Source organism: Salvia splendens, chromosome 15 (genome assembly GCF_004379255.2).
Source record: "Salvia splendens isolate huo1 chromosome 15, SspV2, whole genome shotgun sequence".
In the NCBI taxonomy this organism is placed as follows: domain Eukaryota; kingdom Viridiplantae; phylum Streptophyta; class Magnoliopsida; order Lamiales; family Lamiaceae; genus Salvia; species Salvia splendens.
The window spans coordinates 23,996,693-24,012,166 of NC_056046.1; the positions used below are offsets into that span (position 1 = coordinate 23,996,693).

General features: G+C 47.9%; 1 protein-coding gene across 1 annotated transcript; it reads right to left on the reverse strand.

Moving 5' to 3' along the window:
* Positions 1-2,210: 2,210 nt before the first annotated feature.
* LOC121766899 lies at positions 2,211-2,675 on the reverse strand. The gene has a single exon (XM_042163131.1). It carries the CDS (start codon positions 2,673-2,675, stop codon positions 2,211-2,213), a length of 465 nt encoding a protein of 154 aa, XP_042019065.1.
* Between the last annotated feature and the right edge of the window lie 12,799 nt (positions 2,676-15,474).

Here is a 15,474-nt window from a genome sequence, read left to right on the forward strand (position 1 = left end):
TTATGGAAGAGTAGTGGGTGACTCTTGGGATGGTGGAGTAATGGTAGAAGATGGAAGGTGTTAGAACTTGGAGAGCCTCCTCCTTGGGTAGAAGGCCTTCAGCCATGAAGAAGAAAGAAGGAGAAGAAAGGAGAAAAGTTTTGGGCTTGGTCCACTTAAATCAATTCCATGCTTGGGCTCCATAACATATTTTTGCTTGGGCTCAAAAATAAGTAAGTTACAAGACCAAGTTAGTAAAATACTACTATTTGGATTATTTAAAGAGTAATTAGAATTCAAGTTATTTTATATTTAATTGAACTTCAAATTTATTTTGGAAAGTCCAAAATAAATTCATACATTATAAATTTTGTATTTTCCTTCATTGATTAAAATTCACGGGCCTTTATTTTATTTTGTTATCTTGTTATTCATAACCAAAAATTAAGGTACGGGGAAATCGTAACTAATTTATATTTGGTGTTGTTCCAAATATAACATTCCTTCAACCGTTCCTCGATTTACGCGCGTCGTTATCCATAAAAACATATATTCTTTTCCACATAGATTCATTTGTCTTGCTAAGTATAGCAATTTCATCGTCATTCTTTCAACGAGACCTTCAACATGTCTCCCAACGTTCACAATTAAACAATTAAGCACGTTCCTTTTCACATTTAACACATAAACCAAAATTTTTCCCATATCACAATTATCGAGAAGCATAGCATCTCAGAATAATTTTATCAATTATTTCGTTACACAACATTAATTTCTTACTTAAGGTACGGGTGTTACAAAAAGTGAGACTCGTCACAACCAATTAGAGTAAAACGAGGCCCTCTCTAACAACTAGAGTGGTCATCTATATACTCTTAGGCATCTATTACAATTACTATGATGCAGTCTGTGCATCAACAAAATCCTGAGTCGATCTCCTAAATAAGTATCGCGATAGGAATACCTCCACAAGGGACGCATCCTCCTGGGTCAAGGTCCTCAATGAATCCTTCCATCTCTCGCTCAGGGGGGCCCACATTCTATACGCATTGAGCCAGTGCCCGGCTCGTTCACGCCTGTTTATCAATCTCAAATGTCACCGTAGCAACATTCTCCTTCAAATGCCATGCATCAGTGTGTTGAGGTGCATGTCGCCCTCATGAACCTTGCCTTTCCTCTTTCTCGACACCAATTGGAATCCATCATCATCCACACTTGGTTGACACCTGATAGCCACTCTTGTCTTCGACGATTCTTCAACCGTTGATCCCTCCACGTTCCTCATTTGGTTGGTTCCTTCTTTGGCCGTGATCGAATGCCCATTACATGATGAAGTCCATGCCCATGTATCCACCTTTGGGTGCCACTCTTGGCGGGTGATCTTGGAGACATGGCTCGAGTAAAATGCCTTGGTCGGTACTCGCAATCTCTACCTCCACCCCGGTCCTTCCTTCCCGAAGCATGGCAATCTTCTCTCACGTGCCCAACATGTTTACAATTTGCACAAAACAAGGGGATACGGTCCCATACCACTTTGTACCTTGAGTCCTTACCTCGGATATTGAGGATGATTTCTTCCGGCGGGGGGATCGAGATGTCAATCTCTACACATATCCTAGCAAAGGAGAGACGGCTTTGATGGGTTGTGGCATGATCGGCTTGTAGTGGCTTGCCTAAGAGGTTACTGATTGCCATGATAGCCGATTCCTCAAAGAGATGCGCCGGTATGCCCACAATGTTGAACCAAACGGCTACAATCGGTGACTCGAAGAATGTATCGAAGTCCGGCGTCCATTTGAATACCCTCATCGGGTGACCCTCAACATACCAAATCGGGCTCCCATTAGGTCAATTTAACATAATCGGGCTCCCATTAGGTCCACCTTAACATAATCGGCCATCTCTTGGAATTGGATTAAAACATGCTTCGCATTAAGTGTTTCCAACTAAAAGAGCCAACTAGCCCCAAACCTCCTAGGCTCTTTTGTATTTGGTAAGTAGTTTTTTTTTAATTAAACACCTCTATGGTGGAGGGTTCGTGGGTCCCTCCTCCCTATATTCCAATGAAAGATGATTACAAAGATTGGCCGCACCCGAAAGTGATGCGCCATAACAAAACCTAGAGTAGTATGCGGTCCGAACCCACATGGGTCGGACCTCATCATACTCCTTACAAAAGATAATCAAACAAAACAAGGTGCTATGGTTTCCCAACTTTCTCTTTGCCGTCTCTAGTGTCCGTCTCCATCTAGGTCCCTAATGTGGTGGACTCCCATTGCATCCCGTCGGACGAGGTCCAAGAGATCTCTCGATGCTGAATTGTATTGCATTCTTAGGTCGGTGTCTTGCTCTAGGCCCTTTCGAGCAAGGAGATCCGCCTCTTTATTTCCCTCTCGGTGTATGAACGTGTCTCGGAATTTGAGTTGACGCTTGAGCAGGCTCAATTTCGCCACGGCTTGCCTAACACATGCCGGCCCCCAACCCGTTCCATTGATCAATTTGATTGCGTGCTCGGTATCTAATTCGAGCCAAATTGGTAATCCGAAGTCCTTGGCAATGTCCAGGCCTTGGATCATGGCCATTAGCTCAGCCTCCAGGGCCGAGTGTGCATCTAGGGGCATACAAAAGGCTACAAGCATCTTGCCCGAATGATCCCGTATGATTCCTCCTCCCCCTGCTTTGTTGGTTGCTTCCATGAAGGACCCGTCCGTGTTGAGTTTAATGCACGTTTAGTCGGGGGGGTTCCATTTGATCGCCATGGCTAGTGGTTGCGGTGTGGTTGCTTCCGCTTGTTGAGGGAAGCTAACTCCAAGCCTAACTCCCTTCCAATGCTTCGGCTTCAGACTTCCTTTGACCATAGAATTCCGGATGAACATATGAACCTGCCATGCCACATTATGTGGTTTGAACTATGTGCCTTGGTGGCGCCTCCTGTTTGCTGTGGGAGGCCGGCATGGTCATGGAGGAGTTGGAGCTTGGGTTCATCCCAGTTGCTATTTCTAATATAGTCCGAGACCCGGGTGGTAGGTCTGCCCCGTTCATCAAGACTGAGCTCCCGAAGTGGGACGTTACCAAGCCATATGTCGTCCCAAAAATAGATATTTACTTGACCCACTAGCCACCGCATGTGTGGTTGTGCAAGCGTCCATGCTCTAGAGAGCCTTCTCCACGTAGGGCTGCTCCTGCTCGGCGCCCTAAAGGTAAGAGGTGTGGAGTTGAAACAATATTTAGCCATCATGTATTTCGCCCAAAGGGAGTTTTGCACCCGAAAGCGCCACCAAAGTTTTATGTTGAAGGCGCGTAGGACCTCCTTGGTTTTGCGGATCCCGAAACCCCCTTCATCAGTGGGGAGGCTCATTTGGTCCCAGCCAATCCAATGGGTCCGCTTCCTCTCACTTGTCGAGCCCTAAAAGAATCGCGTTATTTGTTGGTCCAGTTGCTTTAGCGTTCCGACAGTGGGTTCGATGGCTTGGAAGATATGTAAGGGGATCGCCTCAAGAGTGCTCTTAATAAGCGTGAGCCTCCCTCCAAAGGAAAGGTGCCGGTGCGCCCAACCTGAAACCCGTCTTGCAATCTTTTCCCAGAGGAAGAGGAACATGTCTGTGCACTTAGCCCCACGATAGATGGGAACACCTAAATAAAGGAAAGGGAATTCCTCTTTAGTGAAGCCCCCTTCTACTTGGATCGAGGTTGCCCATTGCTCATGAGCCTCGGCAATATAGAAATTGCTCTTGGCCAGGCTGACTTGTTGACCCGAGGCTTTTTCATAGAGTTCGAGACAGGCTCGGAGTCGTCGCAGGGGGGTCGCTGCCGCTTGTGTGAATATAATGATATCGTCTGTATACGCTAGGTGGCTGACCTCGATGCATCTCCTGTAGGCTTTGAAAATCATCTCCTTTTGGCCAAGTATGAGCTTGTCCAAGGCACGCGATAGATAGTCCGCAGCAATCACGAACAGTGCTGGGGATATCGGGTTGCCCTGTCGTAGTCCCCGTGTCGATCTAAAGAACCCCGATGGTGCCCCATTGATAAGAATCGAAAACCGGCATGAACCAATGCACCTCTCGATAAGGGATATCCATGCATCTGGAAAGCCCATGCGCCGGAGTACCTTAAAGAGAAAAGGCCACTGCACTCTATCATATGCTTTAGCCATATCAATCTTCACCGCTACGTTTGGCGCTGGGGAGCATCGTGCAAGCTCATGGAACATCTCTTGAGCCATTAGCACGTTATCGTTGAGGATCTGCCCTTTAACAAATCCACTTTGGTTTGGGGAAATGACCTGTGGAAGAAAAGGAGAGAGTCGAGTCGTGAGTACCTTGGTGATGATCTTGTTCAACACATTGCAAAGGCTGATGGGACGATAATCAGCCCATGACTCTGGCGAAGCCTTCTTTGGGATGAGGACTATGCTTGTGGCCGTAATGCTTCTAGGTAAGAACGCCCCTCTGAAAAACTGCCCAATTGCCTCCACCACGTCCGGCCCCACAATGCTTCAGCAGGCTTGATAGAAACTAGCCGAGAAGCCGTCGGGTCCGGGTGCGCTATCTCCAGAGATACTGAAAGCGGCACTTTGGACCTCATCCGCATCCGGTACTTGGGTATTATCCGCGACTTGCTCAGCTGAGTGAACCTGGTGAATTATGTCGAGGTCCGGTTCATCCAGGGCCGGGTTGCAAGGCGCAAGAAGTTGTTGGAAGAATTTTACTGCTGAGTTTTTAATGTCAGCTTCCTCGGTTAGCTCTTGTCCGTTGGCATGAATCGAGTTGACGCTTGAGCAGGCTCAATTTCGCCACGGCTTGCCTAACACATGCCGGCCCCCAACCCATTCCATTGATCAATTTGATTGCTTGCTCGGTATCTAATTCGAGCCAAATTGGTAATCCGAAGTCCTTGGCAATGTCCAGGCCTTGGATCATGGCCATTAGCTCAGCCTCCAAGTAAGAACGCCCCTCTGAAAAACTGCCCAATTGCCTCCACCACGTCCGGCCCCACAATGCTTCAACAGGCTTGATAGAAACTAGCCGAGAAGCCGTCGGGTCCGGGTGCGCTATCTCCAGAGATACTGAAAGCGGCACTTTTGACCTCATCCGCATCCGGTACTTGGGTATTATCCGCGACTTGCTCAGCTGAGTGAACCTGGTGAATTAGGTCGAGGTCCAGTTCATCCAGGGCCGGGTTGCAAGGCGCAAGAAGTTGTTGGAAGAATTTTACTGCTGAGTTTTTAATGTCAGCTTCCTCGGTTAGCTCTTGTCCGTTGGCATGAATCGAGTGAATGCGAAGGCGAACCCTTTTCTGTTTCACCCAGCTTTGATAGAACCGGGTTTTCTTGTCCCCCTCGGCTAGCCATTTCAAAGCTGCCTTTTGCCTCCAGAAATCCTCTTCCATTCTCAACAAAAGGATGTACTCGGCAATATGCTTGTTGATCACTGCCCTATTTACGGGTGTAGGTAAGTCCTCGAAGTTGGATTGGGCCACGGCAATGGCTTCCTCCTTGTCCGCAAGATTGACGTGGATGTTCCCGAAAACCTCTTTGTTCCACTCCTTTAGTGCTCTTTTAACTCTGGAATGTTTAATTTGGATGTTTAGAAGGCCGCCCGCCCCAGTGGGCTCTTCCCATGCATTCTTAACTACAGCCAAAAATCCCTCATGTCGGATCCACATGTTCTGGAACCTGAATGCCTTCCCCCCGATGGCAATGTTCGGCATTTTGCAACGTGCTAGGACTGGTCCATGGTCCGAGGTAATCCGTGGGAGGTTCGTTACTCGGGTGGCCTCGAAGACCCTAGTCCAAGCCTCTTTAACAAACACTCTATCCAGCCGTTCAAATAGACTGTTTTTGGCCCAAGGTAATTCCGCCCCATCGAACCCTGGGTCCACGAGTCGGCAATCCTCAATTGCCTCCGCAAAATCGACCATCTCGGCCTGCCGGTTGGTGTCGCTCCCAGTTCTGTCCCGGTGGGATAGAATGGTGTTGAAGTCACCACCTATAATCCATGGTATTCCCTCGAGGGTTCTAGCGATCTCTCTCATCTTATCCCACAAAAGATATCTCTCAGATCTTGTGCATTTGGCGTGCACGGCCGAGATAGCTAGAGGGCTAGCAATGCGATGTGACTTGAGCCTCTTGTGAAAGATTTGTTCGGAGTCCCAATCAATATCAAAAGTAGAACCTTCTTCCGCAAACAACCAAATCTTGCCGCTTGTGTTCGAGCCAATGAAGGGCAGCCCCACGACCTTGGAGAACCGGACCGGATCAGGGGTTGTAAGCGGTTCCATTATTCCAAGAAATAACACATTTTGGCATTTAATCAATCTTTTCAATACGTGTTGGGTTGACGCATTTGCGATCCCCCTCACGTTCCAAAATATGATATTGTAAGATATCATTAAGAGGTGGGGTACTTACCCGAAGGGGATGAAGGCCCTGCCTGACATTGGATGATTTGTTGCTCTTTGTTCTTTGCGTGATCCTCGACATCGCTTAGGTGAAGATTGCCTCCCCCGTCTCGCACCCCACTTGCGCGTCCATGACCGAGCCTTCCGCATCCTCACAATTGTCAACATCAAATTCTCCACTCTCCATGAGGGAGTAGTATTGGTTAGTGCTCATATGGTTTTTCATCGCGAAGAATTCACATCCCCTCGTCGTGGAATGCCGCACGCCCCCTCTTGAGTTCCCGCGTGTAGACGGGTAGGCCACACGTTTCTCATTGGGGCCTCCCCTCCGAATGTTTATGCATTGGCGTCGGTGTCTCAAAGTGCGAATATGGTGGTTCCCTTTGGTTCCCATCCCCGAGCTTTACCCCCATATCGTATGTTCCGCTATTCATTTCACTCCCCTCGTGAGGTTCCCCCATTATGTCCGGTTCCTCTCAAATTGTTTCAACGGCACCTTCTCCAAGTGAGTTGTTGCTTGATCTATCACCCGCCTTTCCTTTTTTCCTTCCTTGGCGTTTCCATTCATTTGAGTTAGGGGCGCTTGTCGCCATGTCTTGCTTTCCTTTCCCTCCTTGGTCCGCGAGTTGTGGCTGATTTGGTGGGGCGGTGTGGTAGTTCCTCCTCGGTGGCCTTTCCCTCTTCCCCGTTGCATAGCACGCATCACTCGCATGACCAACATGCTTGCATTCTTGGCAATAAGATGGTATCTTGTCCCACCGGACTTGCTGCACCGTTTCTCGACCACAAATATCAAGGATTATTTCTTCGGGAGGCGGTTTTGTGATGTCTATCTCAACGCAAATTCGAGCGAAGGATAGTCTAGACTTGTTGGCCATGGCTCGGTCGACTTGGATAGGGGTACCAAGGAGCTTGCCGATGGTGAATAAGGCGGATTGATCAAAGAGGTGGATTGGGAGCCCGATTAGATTACACCAAATTGCTGCAATCGGGGACTCACAATATGCGTCGAAATCCGGGGACCATTTGAAAACCCTCATTGGGTGACGATCAATGAGCCATACGGGTGTTCCCTTTGGTCCTCCGAGAAGTCGTGCATAATCCGACAAATCCTCGCATTGAATAAGGATATGTTTAGCGTTAATGTATTTCCAACTATCATTTCCGCCGAGTCCAAAGCGGTTAGAAGTGGTTGCGCGGCCAAGGCATCCATCATTTCTGCCGAGTCCAAAGCGGCTAGGTGGATGAGCCCCGCCTCCTTTGGTAGCTTAAGGTTCTCAACTTCGCTGGGTTCACGTGAACCTTTTGTGCGGAAAGGCACAAAAGCACTTTCGGAAGTTAGTTTTGTCCCTATAGCTTAATCGGGTAACTTGCCTTGCTGCAAAAAGGATGTCATATTTGGTTGTTTTGAGGCTTCAACGGCTCCTTGTGGACCAGCAGCACGTGATGTCCCAGCTTGGCAAAGCGCCAATTGACTTTCGAAGGGTGGAAGTGTTGGTGTGGCCAATTCGGGCAAGTTGACTATCTCGGCCTCCGAAGCTCCTTGTCCCATTCTAGGACCATCTCTCACCACTCGCACATCATGGAGGCTGGAGTCCCCACCATCGGCGATGACCCCCCCAACACCGTCGGACTCATGGCCGGCGGCTGAGCCACCCATGGCCGAATCAGCGTCGACGTGGGCCTTGATGCGCATTCTTTCATTTTCGGCGTTGGGGCATGGGGGGGGCTTGTCCGGCGGTTGGCTATCACTTGCGGGTTGGCCGGAACTCACGGGGAAGATAACCGTTTTGCACTTGAGATTTCCGGCGAAGGCGCCATCTTCGTCACCAAAAGAAAGTTTCTTTCGTAGTTGTTTAACCTCCGGGAGTGGGGAGAGGATGAAGCGTTTCTGGCCATCTCCCTTCGAAGGAGGAGCCGAAGTATTCTTGCGGGCCTTGTACCTCGCCTTGCTCTCCTTCACTTTCATGGCTTTAGTCGGAGGTTTGGGTAGCTCCTCCTCGGGGGACCGAAAGACCATATCCTGGTCCATGAGTTCGCGTGCTTCCTCAGGACCAGGTTCGGGGTCCGGTTGGGGGTCCGGCATGTCCGGCCGTGGAGCAAAGACCGGCGTACGTACGAGTGGACAAGCTCTTGTGAGGATCAGCCGGTTCGGGGGATTGGGAACAACCACCAAGGAGGGTGATGAACGGTGAAGAACCGTCGGAGGAGGGAGTGGAGCGTGGCGGGGGTCGGCTAATGTCGTCGGGTGGCGAGGTGGTGGTGGGAGGTTGGCGGCGGAAGTCAAAGGTGGGGCAATAGGGTGGAGTATTTTAGAGAGAAGGAGGAGCTTGAGGTTTTCCAAGCTCTGGAAGTGGATCAAACCAGATTGTATTTGGTAAGTAGTTGGGAGCGAATGGTAGAATTTTCCAATGACGGCTAGCCCTAGTTTCTCCGAGAGGTAATCCATTTCTAAGTCGGAAAAGGAGAGGGTTGGTGTACCTTCAAAACAGCCGGCTATCCCCAAGGCTTTGATCTTGGTGACGTCCAAAGAGATTGGCTCGGCTTTGTGGAAACTTTGCGTGGCTGGTGCTCCTTCCGCGGACCCCACCCCCACACGAGAGAGGGATTCTTTCGCCGCCTTCCAAGCTCCCGCCGGCGGCGCCACCAGCTTTTTCGGCGAGGATTCCAGCGGGGAAGCACCGGGGGGCCGACCCCCTTGAGCCACCGAACTGCAGCTCTTTGTCTCTTGAGCCATCTTCAGAAGGAGAATGTATTGTGCAATAGCTTTGTTAATACTCGCTCTATTGGTTGGGGACGGATCTGCCTCAAAGTCCTCCTAAGTGGAGGCCACACTTGTTTCGGCCTCTCGGATTTTCGCATGAAGATTACCGAAGACTGCTTTATTCCAGTCTTTGAGGGCCCTCTTAAGTCTTGTGAGCTTTGTTTAGAAGTTAAGCAGCCCCCCGAAGTCAAAACTGGTCTAAAACAAGCTGATTAAGATTCTAGAGAGAGACGCTCCACCTTCTCTCTAGCAAATCCCACCCCTCCAACGGTTACAACGCCTTCCTCCTCCGCCCAATTCGCCCCCACGCCGACGTTCACCAACACACCCCAACGCCACGCCAACCCCCGTCATCACTTGCACTCGACCCCCAACCCTCCTTCGAACGCCACCCTTGTTCCATCTCCCACGGTAACCTCACTGGTCCGGCCATGTCGGACGGCCCCCCGAGCGACCCTCCACCGCCGGATGAAATGCGAACCCTCTCGGACCAAGCCATGACATTTTGCTCGGTGGGGCCTTCTTCCCCGAAGCAAGCATCTAAGAAGGCAGCAATGAAGCTGGCAAAAGCTAAACTTAAGTCACGGAAGAGCACTCCGGCACCACCAACCAAAGAGAACGGCCGGAAGAGATTCATCCCGTCTCCACTTCCCGATGACAAGCAACTCCGGAAGAAGATAGATTTCGGAGAGGATGAAGGTACCCCACTTGAGAGTCCCAAATGCAAAGGGGCAATATTTCCGGCGACTTCAAACGGAGAAATCGAGGGTATCATCCGGCCAAAGACGTGCGAGCAACGTGACTTCAATGACGAGCTTGATTTGGACAAGCCAATTAAGGTATGTGAAGCTCCTCCTAATAACTCGCGCTTTTCCGATCAAGATTCCGACCGGACAGCCGGAGAGGGGCCGGCCGCCGATGAGGTAACGGTCATCCAGCCAAGTCATGACAATACACTTGTACTTGTTGCCGCAAAAACAAAAGAAGTGTTGGAGGAAGAGAGAGTCAAACTTCTTGAAATGAATATGGGTACAAAAGAGCTTTTGGAAAGTGGTTTGGTCTACTATCACAATGGTGACTCACGTGATGCACTAGACTTGGGAGGCCATGTGCAGCCAAATCCTACGAACCTCCTCCTTGTAGCCTCCTTGGACTAGGCGTATACACTTGACGCCATGGAGACCCAACCGCTCATCGACGCCGGAAAAGTGGACATGGGTCGACCGGCGGCCGAGCCGAACCAGATACTTAGAATTCGTAATGACCCCTCTCCCATAACACCCTCGTCGGCCTTCAAGAACTATCATGAAGAATTCCCACCTTTAGAGAAGGGTCGCACCCTCAAGCTTCGAGACTCCTTTGAGAGTGGCCGGCCGAGATGGTCGCAACCGCCACCAAGCTCCCAATCAAGCCAAGATGTGCTACAAAACGCGGGGGCGATGGCGCATCCCCAAGAGTCACCCACGAACCCGGCTATCACCCCTAATGTCGTGGAGCAAGAGGAGATCATTACGACAACTACCATGGAGGGAACAATGGCCAGCCAATTTAAAGTGAATCCGTCAACCGCAATGAATGCTACCCACAATAGGGCCGAGAAGGGAGTTGGACCAGACCCGGGTGTCCCCAAACAGGCCGGTGGAGCCGCGGTAGGGACGGAAAACACTATTGCATGGCGATCTATGGCTGATATGATCAAGGAGGTCCCGGACCCGAACGGCCCACAAGTTTTCGCACCCGATAAGCTCCAAACCATTGGTCTCACTAAGGTTTCAAATGGGATTCCGGCTATTTACTTTTCGGGAGTGGAGATTCGGAAGCTCGCCGAGAATATGGGACATGCTATCGTAGGTAAATTCTCCCACTCTATACCATCAGCTGGTCAAATACAAAAAGCTCCCAATAACGTTAAATTTCAATGTGGATTTACTTGGAAATATATTAATGCCAAACATATTCTCATCCAATGCGAGGAATTGGCGGATTATGCTAAGATACTTAGTGGCCCGAAGGGGACGCCGGTGTGGTTTATTGACCGCCACCCGATGAGGGTGTTCAAATGGACCCCGGATTTTGATGCATATTATGAGTCACCAATCGCAGCGATATGGTGCAACCTAATCGGGCTCCATATTCATTTGTTCGACCAATCTGCATTGTTCGCCATTGGCAAGCTTCTCGGGACCCCAATCCAAGTGGATCGAGCCACCGCGAACAAGACTAGGCTGTCCTTTGTGCGCATTTGTGTCGAGATTGACATCACAAAGCCCCCCTCGGATGAAATAATATTGGATATTTGCGGAAGAGAGGCGGTGCAACAAGTCCGGTGGGAAAAAATTCAAGCCTATTGCCGCGAATGCAAGCACGTCGGGCATGCAAGTAATGTGTGCTATGCAGCCGGCAAGACCGAACGACCGGCAAAGAGGAACTACAATAGCGCCACCCCTCACAAAGCCACTCAAGATGGAAATGATCAGACCGAAAAGCAAGCCAACTCAACGCATACACCAACGAATGGAAACTCCAAGGAAGAAACAAAGGCAAAGGTGCGCAACCGAAAGCCAAACCGAATCAGGACGTGAGGATTGAACCGGAATGGGAGGGTCCGGATATTGTTGGTAACCTACACGGAGATATTGTGCTTGTGGAAGACGAACCTATCATTTGTGAGCCTCGAAGAGAGGGGACGAGAGATAAATCCCCAAAGGGGTCGGGACGAACTGTGATGGCAAATGCGGATGAGGTAATGGTTGACAATTGGGAACAAGGTGATTCTTCTCGCCAAGGCACACCAAGCTACAGAGGGGGCTCCCGAGGGGGTTCGAGAAGGGGATCGAGAGGGGGTTGGCGCCACCCTTCATCAAATGGTGGTAGGAAGGGTGATGATTGGAAGGGAAATGTCATGAGCACTAACAAGTACTACTCGCTCATGGCCAATGGGGAGTTTGACGTCGATGGATGCTGGGAGGAGGACATCATGGCTGCGATGGACATTCAACCACTTAGCGAGCACGATAATGAATCCCTTCCGCCCCTTGAAGACAAGGAACAAGCACGGGACAAAGAACAACAAATTGTCTTACTGCAAGGAGGGCCTTCACACCTTCCGGGTACGGACTCTCTTTGTTAATTATGTCTTTCAATATCATGTTTTGGAACGTTAGGGGCGTTGCGAATGCGGCAACCCAAAACGTTGTCAAAAGATTAATTAAGCAGTATAATGTTTCTTTCCTTGCAATAATGAAGCCTTTTACAACTCCCGATCCGGATCGCTTCTCCAAGGCATTCGGGCTCAATTTCCAAGGAGCAAACACATCTGGGAAAATATGGATTTTCTGTGAAGAGGGAACCACTTTTGATGTCGAGATTGATGCGGACCAAATTTTACACGGACGGCTAATTACATACCGAACGTCAAACCACATCTCCATCTCGGCGGTTTATGCCAAATGCTCAAGGTCGGATCGTTATCCCCTATGGGCCAAAATGAGGGAGATATCAACGCGGGCTGTGGGAACTCCTTGGATGATTGGTGGGGACTTCAATACAATCCTCACAATTGAAGATAGGGTTGGAAGTGAGACCTATAGGCAAGCCGAGATGATTGACTTTGCCGAAACCATTGAGGATTGCAGACTTCCTGATCCAGGGTACGATGGAGCAGACTTCACTTGGGCCAAGAACAAGGGGAAAGAAAATGCCAACCAAGTGGAGAACAAGGAGGGCACAATGGATGCCGATCCGCCGAGCTCAAGAGCGGCCTTTGGGAGTCAACCAAGTGTGGATGAGGATGGGTTCCAATTGGTGTCACGGAAAAGGAAAGACGCCTGAGAAACGCACTCCAAAGCTCAACACATTGATTACTGACGCTCAAAAGACAATGTGGCTACGGTTTCATTTCTTCGAGATTAACCTAGCGCGAACGAGCCGAGCACTTGCTCAATGAATGTTTCATGTGGGCTCCCCGACCGGGAGAAGGAAGGCTTAATCGAGGAACTTGATCCGGGAGGGATTATCCATCGCGGGGGTATCCCTATTGCGGGTCACAATTGAAGGATGGAGTTATGTTTTGTGATGGGAAGGTTCCGTCATTTCAATTGTAATAGAATTTCTAAGAGTACATTGATGACCACTCTGGTTGATAGGGAGGCCCTCTTTGTACTCTAATTGGTTGTTGCGAATCGTCACTTTTGGGTGATTCGGTGTTTTGGTTGTTCGTTACAATTGACTTTGGTAATGCACAGGTGTGGGTCCGCCTCAACCCTCCACCCTCGTGGTGTTTCTAAAAAAAATGGGATTTTGTTTTGAAAGAGAGAGTGCAAATATTTAAATTCGTTCGACTTCTTTTTCTGTTTCCTTTTTCCTTTTTCTTTTAGTTCATTAGTTTTGTAGGAGTAGGAGTAGTTCTTTTTTTATCACCTTCTTTTAATCCTTTTTGGGCCAACAATCAATAATCAATAATATTTTACCGTGACACATATTTAAAAATATTCAAAATCATAAAACTCATTTTTTACATAGGATTAGGAATGTGATCAATTGCTAACTCATCCCTTAATACTACAACTAATTTAAGATTATAGGATTTTAGGAATCTTGTTATCTATAATTTACCATGTGTAATTTCATTTTTCATTTTTTAATATTAAAAAAGTAATAACAACTATTAGATTTAGGGTTTAGGAACACAATGTCAATATATTGTATGAAATACATCAACACGAAGACATGACAATGTCAACATAATTTCATATTGACATTATGTAACTTGTATTGATATAAAACTGCTTCTTCAAAATCAAAAAAATTCAAGAATTTTTTTCGATTTTGACTTCAAAATATATGGGAAATATTCTTTTTTTGTGAATGCATGTTAATGGAATTCCATTTTAATGAAGAGCTTTAGTTGTATTCCGACTCAGGGAGTGACGCACAACTGTTATGCATCGTTCTGGGAGTGACGCATAACCATCATGCGTCGTTGTTTAGTGACGCATAACCATTATGCGTCGTTGTTCAGTGCCGCATAAGCATTATGCGTCTTTAAATAATGACGCATAAGCATTATGCGTCTTTTCTTAGGGACGCATAACACTTATGCGTCTTTGGCCGGTGACGCATAAAGCTTATGCGTCTTCCGGCGGGTTTTAAAACAGGCAGTGAAGGCTTCTCACTTCGTATCACAGACAGAACCCAAGCGACGATTCCCAGGAAATTCCGGCGACTCCCGGCAATTTCCGGCGAATTTCCACCATTTTGCAACCATATTCCGGTAATTGTTCTTAAATTTGGCTAAATACATCATTTATGGCTTATATTGTGCAGGTTTTCCGTAATTTAGCAAAATTAGGGTTTATGATGAAATTGATGGATTTTTGGTCAATTTTTGTTGTTTTGTTGCCTATACTTAGGGATTATGATGAAATTAGGGGTTATGATGAAATTAGGGGTTATATGATGAAATTGATGGAAATTTTTGGTCGATTTTCCGTAATTTGTGTATTTCATATCCATATTGTTTAGCAAAATTAGGGTTTATGATGAAATTGATGGATTTTTTGGTCGATTTTCCGTAATTTGAGTATTTCATATGCATAAAATTAAATGGGTAGAAGTAATTGATTCAGTTTTTGTAATTGCGCCCCTTTTGTTGCCTAATTTTAATCTTGATGATGTCACCAAATTGGAATATAGATTGTCGTTGTCAATTGAAGTTGCAATTTAGTTAGATTGTTGAGTTTTTATGAAATAAAATTGAATATTGGGTGAATGTTTTGAAGTAGATGACATCTGCAAGTTCCGAATATCAGTTATGTTATGGACCTGAGGATTCATCATTACTATTTCATCAAAACGAACACATTTCAGCCTCATTGTTGGCAAATGGCACAACAAATGTGTTGAGAGTTCGTAGGATGGAGAGTAAGATTTGGGCAGTGCCAATACATGAAAATGTGTTGTATTGGCTTGATGTATGGGGGTTCAGAGGCGTGGTTGAATGTGGAAGGCCGATGAGGATGGACAATGAGCTTATAACTGCCTTGATCGAGCGCTGGAGGCCTGAGACACACTATTTCCACCTTCCAGTTGGTGAAGTTACCGTAACCTTACATGATGTGCAAAGCCTGTGGGGTTTGAGAGCAGACGGTCGTGTTTTCACTGGCCGTGACTACCCTGTTGGATATAAAGAGTGGCCCAGCAAGTGTAGAGATGTGTTGGGATGGATACCTGACTGAGAAACAGAAACGAAGAACAGTGTTTTGTTTATGACATCTCTGATCCACCAAGCGACCATGCCGTTGGGTGATGGGCTGCATGATTATGCATAC

Bases quoted from the DNA above. Each gene is read 5' to 3' on its own strand.
- LOC121766899 (XM_042163131.1), bottom strand. From the start codon at position 2,675: ATGGAAGCAACCAACAAAGCAGGGGGAGGAGGAATCATACGGGATCAT.